This window comes from Myotis lucifugus, unplaced genomic scaffold (assembly GCF_000147115.1).
Source record: "Myotis lucifugus unplaced genomic scaffold, Myoluc2.0 scaffold_77, whole genome shotgun sequence".
NCBI classification, from domain to species: domain Eukaryota; kingdom Metazoa; phylum Chordata; class Mammalia; order Chiroptera; family Vespertilionidae; genus Myotis; species Myotis lucifugus.
Window position 1 is genome coordinate 4,226,360 of NW_005871125.1, and position 15,706 is coordinate 4,242,065.

The window sequence follows — 15,706 nt, forward strand, 5'->3', positions numbered from 1 at the left end:
GGGCCGATCAGGGGGTTGGTGGGACCTTCCCCCCTTTTCACTCCCAGGAGTAGGGGCCGATAGGGGGATTTTGGGCCCCCGCCCCCTTTTCACCCACACAACCAGGGGCGGATTCAAGGGGGGTTGGGGGCGCTTCCCAACTTTTACCACTCAGGGGCAGGGGCTTGAATGGGGGAGGTTTATTGGCTTTTACCCTTGTCACACCAAAGAACCAGGGCCCTGTGGGGGGGGGGGGTTGTTGGGGCACCCGCCACCCCTGTCACCACACAGAGCCGCAGGGGCGATCAGGGGGTTTGGGCTCTGCCCCCTGTCACACTGATCCGGTGCCAGGAGGCCTCACAGTTCCGCTGATTCCCGTGCTGGGAGGCATATTACCCTTTTACTATATAGGATAGAGGCCTGGGGCCGGCTGGTTTGTCCTGAAGGTGTCCTGGATCAGGGTGGGGGTCCCCACTGGGATGCCTGGCCAGCCTGGATGAGGTGATGATGGCTGTTTGCAGCTGGTCTCACACCCTTCAGGGTGGGGTCCCCACTGGGGTGCCTGGCCAGTCTGAGTGAGGAGCTGAGGGCTGCTTTCAGGCTGGCAGTTGACTGAAGCTCCCAACCGCTCCTTTTTTTCTTTTTTTATTCTGGGCCAGCTTTAGCTCTGGCTCTAGCTCTGAGGCTTCCGCTGCTGAAAGCATGTATCTGGTTTGTTTGCCGTTCTATAATCGAAACAATGTATAACTCCAGCTCTGAGATCCCGGCCAGCTGAAAGCTGGTTTCTGGGGTTTTGTTTAGCTTCTATATTTGTTACAATGTTTCTTAGAGTTGCAGCTCAGAGGCCGGCAAGTCAGGCGGGGAACGTTGGAGTCTGCAGTCACTGGAGCAAGCAAGCCTCATGTTCGCTTCCAGCTGCCTGGCTGTCGGCCGCCATCTTGGCTGACAGTTAATTTGCATAAGGATATGCTGATTAGCCAATGGGAAGGGTAGCGGTCGTACGCTAATTACCGTGTTTCTCTTTTATTAGTGTAGATAGTGTGACATATTTATGCATATCAGTTCTCTATTATGTTTTGAAACTTTATTTGCTATTTTTTCATATCACTTCATATTATTTTTTTAACACTTGGGTTGCGGGTGAATTTCCCGCCAAAATATAAGATGGCGCGTTATGTTTCTCTTTCATGGATGCCATGTTCTTTGGAAGCTTGTTTAGACCAAGTTAGTGGCCTTTTAGGCTTCCCTACTTTACACGTTTCCCGCACTCCACCGCAAATCTATATGAACCGAGTTTAAGACGGCTCCCGCGGAGTACGCGCAATTCACGCGAGCCAACTTAACTCGTTTCCCGCAACCCAAGTGTTAACAATTTCTTAGTGATTTCCTCAGTACTTCAACTGTCCTTTGTTCTTTTATGTTTCTCTTTCATGGATGCCATGTTCTTTGGAAGCTTGTTTAGACCAAGTTAGTGGCCTTTTAGGCTTCCCTACGTGAATAGGAGTTCACTTTTTGAATAATAAGAATTATATGTCACAGGGGGAGAGGAGGACATCAGGATTTTAGAGATGCTTAGGTGGGGCGTGGCAAAAAAAGGTTGGAAACCACTGCTTTACAGTAAACATGACAAAATGATTACATTCCAGATTATCGTTCAGTAGTGAAATTGCCCACAAGTAGCCTTTTATAGCCTCGTTCTATTATTGCACTCCATAATATGATTTCACACGCAAAAGAGAGCACCATCAATATCGATAATCAAATGTGTAAGATACTAGAGTTAAAACACCTTTCAAGTTTTCTGCCAAGAGACAACGTCCGTTTCACTCAGAAATTAAGAGTGTAATATATAATCACACATCACATAATGATGGAAATGTTTTTTTGAGAAATGTGCCATTAGATGATTTTGTCATTGTGAGTGCATTAACACAAACCTAAATGGTATAGCCTACTACACACATAAGCTATGTGGTGCAGCCTACTACTGTTCCTACACTACAAACCTGTTCAGCATGTTACTGTACTAAATACTAAAGGCAATTATTACACAACCAGAGGCCTGGTGCACAAAAATTTGTGCACTCGGGGGGGAGGGGGTCCCTCAGCCTGGCCTGTGCCCTCTCGCAGTCTGGGACCCCTCAGGAGATAACGACCTGCTGGCTTAGGCCTGCTCCCGGGGGATTGGGCCTAAGCTGGCAGTCAGACATCCCTCTGGCAGCCCGGGAGCCCTCAGGGGATGCCCGCTTGCCAGCGGGGAGCAGGCCTAAGCTGCAGTCTGACATCCTTAGCGCTGCTGAGGAGGCGGGAGAGGCTCCCACTACCACTGCTGTACTGGCAGCCGTCAGCCTGGCTTGTGGCTGAGCAGAGCTCCCCCTGTGGGAGCACACTGACCACCCAGGGGCAGCTCCCGCATTGACCGTCTGCCCCCGGGTGGTCAGTGTGTGTCATAGTGACCAGTCATTCCCAGTCGTTCTACTGTTAGGGTCAATTTGCATATTATCCTTTTATTATATAGGAGGATAGAGGCCTGGTGCATGGGTGGGGGCCAGCTGGTTTGCCCTGAAGGGTGTCCCGGATCAGGATGGGGGTCCCGCTGGGGTGCCTGGCCAGCCTGGGTGAGGGACTGAGGGCTGTTTTCAGGCTGGCCACAGCCCCTTCAGGGTGGGGACCCTCACCCCATGAGGGTGTGGCCAGCATGGGTGAGGGGCTGATGGCTGTTTGCAGGCTGGCCACAGCCCCTTCAGGGTGGAGGTCCCCAATGGGGTGCCTGGCCAGCTTGGGTGAGAGGCTGAGGGCCGTTTACAGGCTGGCCACACCCCCTTTGGGGGGGGGGGTCTTGCTGGGGTGCCTGGCCAGTCTGGATGAGGGGCTGATGGCTGTTTGCAGGCTGGCCAAGCCCCTCAGTGGGGATCCTCACCCAATGAGGGTGTGGCCTTCCTAGGTGAGGGTCTGATGGCTGTTTGCAGGCTGGCCACGGCCCCCAGCCACCCAAGCTCCCAGTGGAGGCTGGCTGGAAGCAGGTATCTGGGATTTATTTATTTTTTATAATTGAAACTTTGTTGCCTTGAGCAGAGGCCATAGCCGGCCAGGGGAGGCAGGAAGCTTGGCTTCCTCCATCGCCAGGGTAACCAAGCCTCCTGCTTGCTCCAGCTCCGTGGCTGCCAGCCGCCATCTTGGTTGGGTTAATTTGCATATAGCCGCTCTGATTGGCTGATGGGCGTAGCGGAGGTACGGTCAATTTGCATGTTTCTCTTTTATTAGATTAGATGGTATGCATTTGTCTATCTAAACGTAACTAAACAAAAAAATACAATAAATATATGGTATAAAAGATAAAAAATGGTATAGGGCAGGAGCTTGCAGGACAGAAAATGGCTCTGGGAGTGGTGACTGAATGTGAAGGCCTAGCACATACTATACACTACTGTAGACACTATAAACACAGTCCCATAAGCCTTGCCTCTGCTTCCTTCTGACAGGGTCAGAAATAAAACAGTGAAGCTGCCAAAGCTGCTCCACGAACAGGGATATGAACTGGACTGATGTGCAATATTGAGGAATCAGCTAAAGCATACATCACCATAACAGTGACCATCAGGAGGGAGTGAAAGCTTGCCTGAGGATTAATAATAAGAAATCAAAATGGAAAGCTAAAAGAACACAAGGGATTGCCATGGCAATGTGGTTTTGAGTATTGCATGTTGGAGCAGTGGTCATATTAAGGAACTTTGTGTTATTCATTTTTTTTTAAAAAAAAAGAGGGGATTTCTAACATGGAGAAGGTGTAGAACTGAGACTTCAATATTCTGACTTTGGAAATTTGTTTTTGGTCCCATTGACACTTTCTGGCACAAAGGATTTTTCTAGAACTGAATGGATGGGGAAAAACAACAACTTATCTATGCTTTATATCATTACAACTTGAAAATATTTACAAAGTACAGGGACAGGCTGGCTCCACACTACCTGTAGGGGCCTCATATACATTATATAAATGTAGGAAAGTCAGCTCTATTAATAATATTACTAGAGGCCCAGTGCACAAATTTGTGCATGGGTGGGGTCCGGCCAGCCCGGCCCCCATCTGCGCGGATCAGGGCCGGGCCTGCTGGGAAGAGGAGACGGTGGGAGGCTGGACAGATGGCTTGCCCTGATAGGGGCCCTATCAGGGCTGAGCTGGCTGGGGGGAGGAGCCGTGGCGATTGGCCGGTGGGCCCCGCCCCCATTGGGGGTGGGGCTGGCCATGGGGAGGGTCTGTGAGTGTTGGGCCAGCTGGCCCCACCCCCAAATGGGGTGGGGGGGGGCCGATCGGGGATCAGTGGCCCGGGGAGGAATGGGCCATGGGAGGTTGGCCGGCCAGCCCCACCCTCGATTGGTGTGTGTGTGAGGGGGAAGGGGGCCGATCGGGGACGGAGCTGGCTGTGGGGAGGGGCAGCAGACCAATTAGGGTGGTGGGGCTGATCGGGGTGAGGCTGGCAGCGGTGGGCCAGCCCTGCCCCCGAATAGGGTAGGCAGGGCTGATCAGGGGCCAGCGGGTGGGGAAGGGGCCATGGATGGTTGGCTGGCTGGCCCCACCCCAATTGGTGTAAGGGGGCCGATCAGGGGCGGGGCCATCCAGGGGGAGGGACCACAGGCAGTTGGCCGGCCCTGCCCCTGATTGGGGTGGTAGGGGCCCATTGGGGGCGGAGCTGGCTGGGGGGAGGGGCCACAGGCGGTTGGCTGGTCCTGCCCCTGATCAGGGTGGGGGGCAATCATGGGTGGGGCCGGCTGGGGAGAGGGGACACAGGAGGTTGGCCGGTTGGCCCCACCCCCTCCAATTGGGCCGGTTTGCTGGCCACAGTGGGCGTCATAGCAACCACTCATCCGGCATTCCGGTCACTGGCTTTTTATATATAGAGATTATACATTTCTACAAATGGAAAAACCAATAGGCAACATTACATAACTTGAATGATTAAGTACTTAGTTCCCAAATAAAGTACAGTAATTAAACCAATAAGAAAAATTCTATGACATTCAAATTTCAAAAAAAAATTTTTTAAGCATTTACTCATTTAACAAATGTTTATTAAACACTATGTGCCAACTATTAGGTGCTAGGGCTTGAGCAGAGAACAAAGAAGTTCTGCTCTCATGAAGCCAGCTTACGGTCCAATGAGAACAAACATTAGCTAGATTTTTCTTTTTTCCTTCACACCCATCTCCAAGGTCAGTGGTTTCCAAGTGAGGGCTCATTTCATTTGTCGGGCTTCAAAGACCATAGTGCCATTTAACAGAAAGTGGAGAAATGCATACAGCCCTGATACACATTATATACAATGAAGACCAGTCTTATTCAAAATGCCTATAGAGTCGCTTTTGAGAGAAAGATATTGTTCTAGTATAACCAGCTACCAGGTCTTATTATCTTTCTTGAATTCCTTTTTCACTCTGCTGAAATAGCTCTTCAAGTAACTTTCTCATAAAGAGAATTTGGCTAAGCTCTTTTATACCTGAAATCTTTATTTTGCCTCCCCCTCATTGACAGAATTCAACACTCATCTTTAAAAACAATATACCCCATTCCTCTCCACTCCCAAATACATTTTACTTGTGAGAATCCAGAGCTGTAGATTGGAATTCCCATGATAATCTCCTTTCTTAGTAATTTGTTCTTGCTTGGAAAGCTTTTAAAATATCTTTATCCTGTCTTTTTTTTTTCTTTTTCTTTTAAATTATCCTGTTGGTCACTCAGTGAGTCCATACTTCTGAAAACGTATATCTTTGAGTATGGAAACTTTTCTTTAATCATTCTTCCCATTGCTTTTTCCTGTACTCTTTTAAACACTGAGAGATAGTGAACCCCTTTTTCCACCACATCTTTCACACTTTATATTTTCACCTCTATTGCTCCACATTTGGAAATTTCTTTGATTCGAAATTCCAGATCATCACCTGGACCTAAAACATGAACGTTTTATTCTGCTTGCTCACTGCTTTTTTATTATGAGAATCACATTTCTTATTTCCAATAACATTTTCTGGCTTTCTTTTCTTTTTATACATAAATCCTCCCTAACAACAAATCAAATTTTGTTTATATTTTAAATTACCTTTTGCTCCCTGTATTAAATATTTCTTTTTTTTTTTAATATATTTTATTGATTTTTTAGAGAGGAAGGGAGAGAGATAGAGAGTTAGAAACATCGATGTGAGAGAAACATCGATCAGCTGCCTCCCGCACATCTCCTACTGGGGATGTGACCGCAACCAAGGTACATGCCCTTGACGGGAATCGAACCTGGGACCTTTCAGTCCGCAGGCCGACGCTCTAGACACTGAGCCAAACCGGTTTCGGCAAATATTTCTTTTAATGGGTTTGTTCTGGTTGTTCTTTCAACAAGCTTGATATCTTCTTTTATCAAACATAACAAAATTCTGTGTTGAAATTTAAGAATGAAGAACTATACAAATACTACAATAACTGGTATGGAGTTCTCCTGTTGTTTTAAGTTTCACCAATACCCCTCATTCTAAAATAGCCTGACTTGCAAGTTTTATATAACAAGACAGGATGTTTGGTCGGCTCCTCCATAGGGTGCTTTCCTGGCAAGGCAAGCTGGGGAATTCCTCCATTGCCAAAATAACCAGAATAAAAATTTTTAGAAACCATAAAAAAGATCCAGCAATGACAAGATAGAATTAGCTTTTGGAAGTCCTTGTCTATCACAAGTAGACTCAAGAATTTAAAGAAAAACATAAGCACAGTAAGAAGAGAAATGTGAGAAAGCTACTGTCACTATAGACATATATGTGTAATTTTAAAGCACAAAACTTCTATGAAAAAGCAAAGAAAAAATAATCACGAATTTGGGGAAGGCAAAGATCTGAAGTCAGATTAATATAAGCCTTCCAAAATTGTTCTTTGTCAAAACTGTTTTGGCTAAAGGACCTTTGCCTGATCCTACACTAAAGAAAAAAAAAAAAAGGCTTAAAGGATACTATGGATCAACTAACAGAATACTGCAATTATATTAGAGAATATCCTTATTCTTAGGAAATATACACTATACTTTTTTGGGGAAAGAAACACGATATATGAAAATTACTCTGAAATTGTTAAAAACAACAACAACAAAGCAAATAGGAAAGAATGTTAACAGGTCAATCTGAATGTTCTACATACTATTCTTATATTTCCAAATAAATTACAAATTATTTTTAAATAAAAAGATGAAGAAAAAAAGAGATTCCCTCATATTGTTGCAAGTAGATATATAGTTCAATCATTCCACCATATTAATGTTGCACCAATGTGTTTTGGCTGTATTCCTGCTGATGGACATTTGGGTTAGTCCTTGGTTTTTTTGTTTTGTTTTTACTATTATCACTTGTTTCCACTAAGAACATTGTTGTATGTCTTCTGGGGTATGGGGGAAGTTTCTCTTACATATCTATCCTGAAGGAAAACTGCTGAACTATAAGGTATATGGAATATATACCTTACAAAACTGCTTCTCCACATGGCTTTATCAATTTAAGGTTCCCATCTGCAAATTTATGAGATTTTGTTGATCTGCAGTCTTCCAATACTTGATACTATTAAGTTTCTTAATTTTGCCAAATAAATGAACATAAAATATTTTCTCATTATCATTTTACTAATTATTATTAAGACTGAATATCTTTTTATGTACTTATTAACCATTATTGTTTCCTCCCATGAAAGGACTATCCATACATCTTTTGCCCACTTTTCTACTAGATTATTTATCTTTTTCTTAAATTGACTCATAGATATTCTTTATTTTTGATACTAATCTTTGGTCAGTTATGTTCAAATTTCTCCCAGCTCCTAACATGTCTTTTTACTTTCTTTAAATCATCTTTTCATGAGCATATTTTAATATAATCAAATTTTATCAGTTTTTCTTTTATAATTAGTGTTTTGTGTCTTAAGAAACCCTTCTTCGCCGAAACCGGTTTGGCTCAGTGGATAGAGCGTCGGCCTGCGGACTGAAAGGTCCCAGGTTCAATTCTGGTCAAGGGCATGTACCTGGGTTGCGGGCACATCCCCAGTAGGAGATGTGCAGGAGGCAGCTAATCGGTGTTTCTCTCGCATCGATGTTTCTAACTCTCTATCTCTCTCCCTTCCTCTCTGAAAAAAATCAATAAAATATATTTTTTTTTAAAAAAAGAAAGAAACCCTTCTTTACCGATGGTCTGAAGGACATGCACCTGGGAAAAATGTAATCTTCACATTATCATACGCTTTGAGGAATTTCAGCTAAATACAAGAAAGAGGGGGTCATGTTAAAGGAGAAGTTTAACTAATGACTTGCAACTACTTTTATTTAAAAATTTTAAAAGTGTGCCCTGACTGGTTTGGCTCTATGGTTTGGCTCAGTGGATAGAGCGTCGGCCTGCGGACTCGGGGGTCCCGGGTTCGATTCCAGTCGGGGGCATGTGCCTTGGTTGCGGGCACATCCCCAGTGGGGGGCGTGCAGGAGACAGCTGATCGATGTTTGTCTCTCATCGATGTTTCTAGCTCTCTATCCCTCTCCCCTCCTCTCTGTAGAGAATCGATAAAATATATTCTAAAAATTTTTTTTTAAAAGTGCAACAAGTAAAGAGAATCCTACCAAAACACTACTAATTTGTCTTTTTGGATAGAGCACAGAAGGACCTAGAATATATATACATCCTTCCTTCATCACTAGGATATCAAGAATATTTTGAAAGCAGTTTTGCTGGAGAGCCAAAGTGCAAGTCAAGTACATCTAAGAGAAAATTTACAAATGAAAATCTACAAATTCTGCCTCGACAAGAGGTAATAGCATCAGGAAGAAAACTGGGCAAAGACACATGATACCCCAAGTGTTAAACGGTTAATATGCAGGAAAACTTTCCTGACATGGTGGTTTCAAAAATTTCACCTGCATATCCACTGTACTGGCTCTACCTTCTTACTCTTCACAGGCTGATGAATTGCTTAATTGGTAAAGTCAACTTCACCATGCCTTTCCCATTTCCACATCTGCAATGGGAAGAAAATATGCAACTAACACCAAGCATTAAAGTACAAAACAAAGAAACACCGAGACCACCAACAACAAAAAGCATGCTATTTAGGGACAAATACCTGACTTGGATGATCAGGAAAAAAAAGCCAAAAAGAGTCAACCTATATTGCAAAAAAAAGATACTAGCAAAACTATAATGAGTCCAGGCAATGGCTGCCAGAGGTTAGACTTGGGGGAAGAATATAAATACAAAGGAATAGTACAAGATAGTTTTGGAGAGATAATGGAATTATTCTGTATCCTGATTGTAGTGTTTACACAAACCTACAAATGTGTTAAAATTTATAGAACTGTCCACACCAAAAAGGTGAATTTTACTGTATGATTTAAAAATGTTTTTAAAGGATTTGTATACAAATATTTATAGAAGTTTTATTTACATTCTTCAAATACTGGAAATAATCAAATGTCCTTCAAAGAAAGAACAGATGGATAAATTGGTAAATCCATACAAGGAAATAGTACTTAGTAATAATTAAAAAGAACAAAGAATTGGTATACAAAACAACAAACTGCAAAGATAGCATGCTGAGTGAAAGAAGCCAGTCTTAAAAGAGTACACACTGTAATTTCTGACATTATGGAAAATGCTTCCTAGAGACAGAACAGATCAGTGAATTAGGGTTAAAAAGGAGAAGGCTTAACTAGAGAGCAGCAGCAAAGGAGAATTTACAATTTTACTGTATGTATATTTAATAAAAGAAACAAGTTAAAAAGGATATGGAAGAGGAAGAAGTTCCTAAAAATAATCATTATAGGAAGCAAAGATAGGCTGTGAACAGTCATCTTTGTGACCCAAAAAATTAAATCAACTAGGCATCAAAAAATTCAGGTAAGAAATCAATCAACTGAAATAAATGGGAGCTAGATGTGATAACATAAGCAGACATGTCACTGAAGAATGCAGAACCTCACAAGTCACAAAATCAACACAAAGCAAATCACATCAATGTCATGAAAATTCAAATTTGAGAAATTCTCCAAATGCAAAAAAAAAAAATGGTAAGAACCAATGGCACTGAAAGAATGTTCAAAGATTCAACATTCTTTGACATTATTAGAAAAGAAAATGAAAACCTGGCCTTTGGACAAAGAATTAAAAATCTTTTATGCACACAGAAACAGTTATTTCCAAAGAAAGGAAATTTAGGCTGGCCTCAGACATCTTTTATATGTAATAGAAATATAAAGCTATAAAATGAAGCCTGAAAGAAAAGACTGTGACTCAAAAATTCTATATCCAGGTCAACTATTGTTCTATTATGGTCAAAGTAAGGCATTTTCATGCATTTAGAAGGGCTTAATAAAAATATTATCAGCTACTCTTCCTAAAAAATAATACAATAAGCTAAATAAAATCCAAAGCAAATATGTCAAAGGTGAGTGAGACATAAAAAGACTGGCTGTAAACAATAAAACAATTTAAATGTAAAATTTTAAAGTTCAAATACCCATCCATGCATAGTACCCCAATAAAAAGACCCTGTTTAAGAACAAGAAAGTCCCCATATAATTAAAAAACAACCTAGAATTAAAATTTCAGACTGGGTAGAGAAGAATTGTGGAAAGACATAAAAGGGTGACCTCCTAAAACAAAATCTTTACTTGCATCCCGCCTTTCATACCCCAAATCATTTGTCCTGATCCATTATTTGTAAGGGCAGTGGAATTATCTGTTTAAGAACAAGAAAGTCCCCATCTGTGACTCCCACATCTAACTGTCTAATCAAAGAGATTTCACTATCTATATTTCTCAAAAGCACCTTAAAATCAGCACATCCTAAAACAAAATCTTTACTTGCATCCCGCCTTTCATACCCCAAATCATTTCTCCTGATCCATTATTTGTAAGGGCAGTTACAAACGGTTAAGCAGGGCCTTAAATATTAAATAGCCATTTGTACTATTCCGAAGCAAAGTTTCTAACAATTCAGTTCAAGAATCACTAGCAGCAAAATTATCGAGGTGCTTGATTAAAAATATACTCTACCAGGTCCCTTATCAAATATATCAGATTGCCTGGGGTGGTCTCAATAGTCTGCATTTTCAAGAAGCACCCTAATTGATAAGTATGTGTCCTAAAATGTATGGCAACTACTGCTCTAGGATCATTTCACATGCTTCACCAGTAAGAAATGTTAACTGAAATAGTTCCCTCTTTTGCAAATATCAAGTAGCCACAAGATGCTTATGTTTACACACAGATAGGAATCAACTTTAGTTCCTGTTTTATCTCAATTTCTACATGCAAGCTTTCCATAGCAACCATCATAATTTATTGGAGAAGCTTCTAACTTTATCCCTTATTTGAAAATAACTTTAAATGTACTGTCTATGGAAAAATCTGTTAGTTTCTTACTCCATCCATCCCCTTTTTCTCCTAAAATTAGCACCCTCCCCCACACCAATTTTCTTTTGTAGTCTAAAACAGAAAACATTCCCCAGCCTATCTTGCTGTGTGCCCTCTGATCAAATCTGGCCAATATGATGCAACATGAACAATGAGTAACTTCTTGAGAAATCTCCTTTACAGTCTCAACAAAGGTAAATAACTGAAGAAATAAAATTCTGCAATCTACATCTAAAGCCCCATGTCTTCCCAACTCTTAGCTGCCTTCCTAAAGTCAAATTCGTCTACATTTTGTACAAGTGCTCTAACTGCATAATTATAAAAAAGCTTTAGGAGTTTTAGGGAAAAATATTTTATTTCTCATAAATACAAAATAAATAATGTTCAAACATTTATTTAAAAACTGTTTGGTTCAAACTCCAGACGTGTTATTTCCATAAAAATAATGTTTTAAGATTAGAGTCCCTTGCTAGTTCTCAAGCCTGATTAATTATAAACGCAGAATTCACTGAGCTTTGATAAACACGACTCAATAACCTTAATCACCTGAGGAGTATGAAGAATAGGCAAAAAGCAAATTCAGAGAGTAAGGGTTACCCCCTTGGAAAGGAGAAATGTTTCAAATATGACATCACAGGGTCTTCAAGGATCTTTGTAAAGTTGTTTCTAAACTAAGTGATTGTTTCCTTCAGAGTAAAGTTCTTAAACTCAAAATGTAATATTAAAAGGCATTAAATACCCATCCATGCATAGTACCCCAATAAAAAGACCCTACACACAAAAATTACTGTACTCTTACCCTACGCATGGCTTCCTCCTCTTCTTGACGCTTTTCATAATGTGCAAAGTCATCAAAGATTGAGGTGGTATGCTTGAAGGTAGCAATTATTTTAAGCACTTGCTTAGCTTTTTCTAGGGGTACCTCTTGAGTGTCCCTTGAATTGGTAACTGGTTTGTTGTCATTATTTTCTAAGCGAATATGCCGTAATTGGTTATTGGGAACATCTTTGACAAAGATCCACTTAACTTCAAATTTGCCCTTCCACTTATCCTGAGACCAGACACCAGCATATGCATTATAGTCCACAACAGACTTCATTTCAGCCACTCCACAAAAATGTCCACTGCCATTCACACTGAAGAGTAAATAGAGTGGGCCTTTCCCATTCAGGGAACGGTAAGCTGCATCCAAACGCTTATTACCATGCTCAGTACTACACCAGATAGAGTACTTAATGGAACGGTGAATGTCATCCTCAGAATAGCTTTTAATTATAAACACACGTCCATTTTTCAGGTTCCAGTCAAAGTCTTTGGGATTATAGTTGTTTATGGCCTTTAGCTTTTCCAGCACTGGATGCACTTCTACACTAGAAGGTGAAGCACTGACAGGAACAACACCTAAACCAAAGTTTTCACCGCCCGCTCCATTGTTCTGGTTGAAGCCACCTCCCCTATTCCGAGGAGCTACCCAACGGTTCTGCAGTTGTTGCTGTTGGGGCTGCACTTGGTGAGGCTGAGCCTGTGGCTGAGGTCCTTGTTGCTGCTGTGGTTGTGGTGGCTGAGGCTGCTGTTGAGGCAGTTGGCTTTGCACCAATGGTGGTGGTTGAATTAATGGCTGAGGCTGCTGAATTATAGTTTGAGGAGGCAGAACTGGTTGGGTTGGTGGTGCCTTTACCACGGACCCCTTTTCATCCCAAGTTCCAATATTCATGTTGTGTTTTATAGGAGGTGGTGGCACAGCAGAACCTCCAATTCCTACATTGCCCTTGGGTTTAAGTTTCGGTTGAGGTTTGGCAGGCTTTCTGGCAATGGCGGCCCAGGAGGTTGGTTTAGGTGCTGCACTGCTAACTGGGGGCATACTATTGGTTGCCATGCTAGTCATACCACTGCTGCTCAAGGCTGTACCTACAGTTTTTGTCACTGCAGCTGTCAGGTCACCACCAATTTTCAGTCCCGTCATGCCTTGTTCAATACTGCTAATGCCAGGCACCTTACTCAAAGTATCATTGCCAAATCCAGCCTGTCCATCAGTAATAGCTCTCCCAAGAGAACTAGGTGGATAGCCATAACTGCTACTATAAGCAGAACTTTGCGTTGATTGTCCCTGAGATCCACTTGTCCCCCACGTAGAGAAATCAGCATTACCAGGAAAAAAGTTAAATCCATGCTGACCAAGAAATGGAGGGGTATTTCCTAATGCCCCAGGTTGACTAAACACACCATCTGGTATATAATGATGTTCTCCATTACTCATTTGTCCATAAGTTGTCAGATATGGCATAGGTTGGTCTCCAGCTGTGGACCATGCTGCTTCCCCAAGAGAATATGGAAATCCAATGGATGGAGCATAGTAACTAGGCATGTATGGATCTGACATTGGTGGATAGCTGTTACTCTGGAAAACAAAAGATCATAATCAAGAGCAAAGTTCCTCTGAAGGTGGGGGGGGGGGGGATCTGAAAGATGAAAATCAAATAAATTTAAGTAAATGAAAACAAATCCACCTGTTCCAAATAAGCAAAATTAAAGTTTCAAACCTAATTTTATCAACAGAAAAATTTGCTGATGAGTATTTTTACTTTAAAATGTTTATAAAATTCCAAGTTTTTTGTTACAGAGCTAGGGGTGGAAGATAATTATTTTTGTTTAAAGAATCTGGTCCTCTACCACCATTTAAAAATACTGTACTTTCTACAAAAGATTGGTTTCTAAATTTTGCCCACACAAATTCATCATTTACAGCCAGCTTTATTTTAAGCAACTGATGTATACAAACATGTATAACCAAGAATTTAAAAAGCCTGAAAACTATGCCAATAATAGAGAAATTATAGCCTATCTGTATTACAGAATCCAGTTCAGCAGTTAAATTTTGAAATTTTAAGAAAAAAATTAGAGAAATACACTCTGAGAAGCAAAGATTCATGATTATATGTATAGCATGATCCAAATTTGTTTTTATTTTGCCTCACTCATTTTAAAAAGAAACCAAACCAAATCCTTTCTACGGTTTCTTAATGGTAGGATAACAGGTGCCTCTTTTCATTAGATTTTCCAAATTTTACACAATAAACATCACCTTCCTGATCAGAATTTTCATTTACAAATTGAGTTCCTGCAATTTCCCCCCAAAATTACTGCAATTACATCAACTTTTATTTTGAATATTAACTAATCATTCAGTGATTTGCCAAAAACCAAGGTAGCAAATTCTATTTTTAAAAACTCAAATTTGTTATTACACAATGTGAAAAATAAAATATTTAAGGATTTTTTTGAATATGTGTTTCTTATGCTCCAAACAGGCCTGACAACAGATTTTCACAATTTGATGTAGGTGTGATTTTTAAAGCCTCGAACAGACCTTTAGCATTTGTAGAATAAGCAAGGTGAAAAAAATTAAGCTAATATCCAGTCAGAAGAAATAGTATTCCCTTTGCAAGGGTCAAAGTTCGAAGACTGATTATTCACTTCATTTTTATAGATATTCTAAGTTTCCCAGAGCAAAGTATGTAACCGCCCCCCCCCCCCCCCTTTTTTGCCATTAGTCTCTTGGGACTATTCTAAAACACTGCTTTTTCACTCAAGAAAGTACATCAATATAAATGGGAAGCAAACATCATATTGCCTGGAATTCACTTTAAATTATTTTTTGTAAAGGCCAATCATTAAAAACTGAGATGCTTTATTGTTACTATTAAGTTTCAAATAAAGGTTGTATTTAAATTAATAATTATGACATAATATTACTACTTCCAGTAAAGATTGCATTTAAAAAAACAACTCTCAATTCATACTATTTAAAGAAAACAAAAATGACTTCATTCACTTGATATGAAGTACATTTTACTGTATTCAAAACTGGAAATACACATGTTACTATTTACTAATTTAGTTGAACATATTCATTAACTATACATAGGTTAATTATTAACTGTATTTGAAAATATATTCCAACAATGTTCACAGAATTAGTATAAAAGAAATGAAGAGCATCTTTGGAACCACCACAGTAGTGCCATCTTTACCGAAATTAACAGTGGAAATACTGACTGTTATACTTAAAGACAAAAATAAGAGCTTCTTGAGGAAAAGTTCAAAATCACCAACACTGGTTTTCAATGAAAAAATTCTTCAATGAATTAAGTAAACTTTACCAGTCAATGAAGTTGATACACACTCACACACACAGTATAACCAACCAATCACTAAAGTTCAGCCAGAATAATCTATATAATTGATTAAACGATTTTTAAAAATATTTTTAAATTTAAAGTTATTAGAGTATCTATTTATTAGTAATTTTAAC

General features: G+C 40.6%; 1 protein-coding gene across 16 annotated transcripts in view; it reads right to left on the minus strand.

Moving 5' to 3' along the window:
• YTHDF3 (YTH N6-methyladenosine RNA binding protein 3) overlaps positions 1-15,706 on the minus strand; it is a 42,152-nt gene that overhangs the window by 11,107 nt on the left and 15,339 nt on the right. For 5 of the 16 annotated variants that reach the window (XM_023755483.1, XM_023755486.1, XM_023755481.1 and 2 more), the window contains 2 exons: positions 12,194-13,792; positions 8,521-8,998 (listed from right to left, as the gene is read on the minus strand). In XM_023755483.1, the coding sequence (XP_023611251.1) occupies positions 8,954-8,998; positions 12,194-13,792 (1,644 nt within the window). In that variant the 3' untranslated portion in view covers positions 8,521-8,953. Of the gene's footprint in view, positions 1-8,520; positions 8,999-12,193; positions 13,854-15,706 lie in introns of those variants that run through there. The other 11 variants (XM_023755492.1, XM_023755491.1, XM_023755488.1 and 8 more) reach the window with 5 other exon arrangements.